This window comes from Nestor notabilis, unplaced genomic scaffold, assembly GCF_000696875.1.
Source record: "Nestor notabilis isolate BGI_N333 unplaced genomic scaffold, ASM69687v1 scaffold14459, whole genome shotgun sequence".
Classification (NCBI taxonomy): domain Eukaryota; kingdom Metazoa; phylum Chordata; class Aves; order Psittaciformes; family Psittacidae; genus Nestor; species Nestor notabilis.
Window position 1 is genome coordinate 24,534 of NW_009945148.1, and position 2,036 is coordinate 26,569.

Sequence of the window (2,036 nt, forward strand, 5' to 3'; positions counted from 1 at the left end):
GTGACACCTGTTCAGAATTTTCAGCTTCTTAACCCCTTATTACACTTCCTACCATGCCCAGCAGAAGTGCAGGAAGCGGAACAGAGTTCTGTCATCCTCGACTCACTGTATTAGTTCTCAGTGGCTCCTCAATGTCTTTTGTTGGTTTACGCTAACACCCGTCTTAAGGATAACTAACTACATAGAAGGACTTGCTTCTCCTAACTGATGACAGTGGATGCTCTGGTTGTCAAACAGATCCTGGAAAGAAAACCCACAAATTCTACAGGAGAAACATTAAAGATAATACTGTTAATAATAAATATTATTACTGATAGTAAACGGTCTGTAGTAAAACAAAACAGCAAACTCTAATATACTGCAGCATTTAAGTAACATATTAAATGCATTCTTATCATTCACATTATTAATGATTTGCTATTCTTAAGTTCGATATATTTAGCAAACATTAGCAGTGAACAAAAATTCTTTTAGCATCAGTATGTACCCATTCTCTCCAAAATTTCTACAAAAATTAAACTGTAAGGATATCTCCTAGTTAAAAATCAATATATTCTGTTGATACAGAATGCCTCTGTAAGAAAACCTGTTTCAAAAGATTCTTTTTCATTACAAACCACAAATACGACTCAGATTTATCACAATAAGAATTTTGACCTGATTTATTCACACAAATCAATCCAAATTCATTTTAGATTCAAAATATATGATATTACAAGGATACCAGTAAATTCTCCCAGGTGCTAGAGAATCTTGTATAAATGTATTTGTTCAAGTGCTTCTCTGTCAACATCTTTTTCCATATACGCATCATAGTTTAGCTGCATCTCTTCGACCCATTGGCCAAGCTGTATATTGGTCTGAAACAACGAAAACAGATTCTTAACACAATGTTGAGAAACATAGCAGGAGTTTCAAGGTCAGTACAACATTAAGAATGCAAGACATAATAAGAGAGATTAGTCATTCCAAGTTATGCAGCAATGATAAACTAATTTCTGGAAATGTCATTTAACTTAAATAGGAAAGACTAAAGAAAGATCTAAAGATAATAAAGAGAATAAAGATCAGATCCAAAGAGATACAGTGAATGGCTCAGTGTCCAAGTGGAAACCAGTAATAAGTGCTGTCCCTCAAGGGCCTGTACAGGGACCAATACTATTTAGTATCTTCATGAGTGACATAGAGGGGAGTAAGTACACCCTCAGCAAGTTTGTAGATGACACCAAGCCAAGTGATGAAGTGATCTTGCTGGAGAGATCCAGAGAGACCTTGACAAGCTTGGAGAGTGAGCCCATGTGAACGTCATGAAGTTCGAGGCCAAGTGCAAGGTTCTGCAGATGGGTCCTGCAGCTGCAGCTTGCAGCTGGGACCTGCAACAGTCAATACAGACTGGAGGATAAATGTATTGAGAACAGCCTTGCGGAGAAGGACTTGAGGATACTGATCGATGAAAAACTGGACATGAGCCCACAATGTGCACTTGCAGCCCAGAAAGCCAACTGCACCATAGGCTGCATAAAAAGAAGTGTGGCCAGCAGGTCAAGGGAGGTGATTCTACCCCTCTACTCTGCTCTCATAAGACCCCCCCTGGAGTACTGTGTCCATCTCTAAGGGCCCCAGAACAAGAAAGGCATGGACATGTAGAGCGGTCCAGGGGAGAGCCTTGAAGATGCTCAGAGGGCTGGAGCACCTCTTCTATGAGGACAGGCTGAGAAAGCTGGGCTTGTTGAGCCTCGAGAAGAGAAGGCTCCAGGGAGACCTTACTGCAGCCTTTCAATGAAGATGGGGAGAGACTTTTTACCAGGGCCCGTAGTGACAGGAGAAAAGGCAGTGATTATAAACTGAAAGAGGGTAGATTTAGATTGGACATAAGCAAGATGAGGGTGGTGAGACACTGGAACAGGTTGCTCAGAGAAGTTGTGGCTGCCCCATCCCTGCAAGCTGTCAAGACCAGGTTGGATGGGGCTTGGAGCAACCTGGTCTAGTGGAAGGGGTCCCTGTCCATGGCAGGAGGGGTGGGACTAGATGAAATT

The 2,036-nt window shown here is 41.6% G+C and overlaps 1 protein-coding gene across 1 annotated transcript in view; it reads right to left on the reverse strand.

Annotated features, from left to right (window-relative positions):
* Nucleotides 1–660: 660 nt before the first annotated feature.
* The window catches only part of LOC104412128, a gene marked incomplete at its 5' end in the record, with an annotated part of 13,154 nt that continues 11,778 nt past the window's right edge, over nt 661–2,036 (reverse strand). Inside the window, one exon of the mRNA XM_010022744.1 lies at nt 661–860. Within this exon, the coding sequence (XP_010021046.1) occupies nt 744–860 (117 nt within the window). The remainder of the gene's footprint in view (nt 861–2,036) is intronic.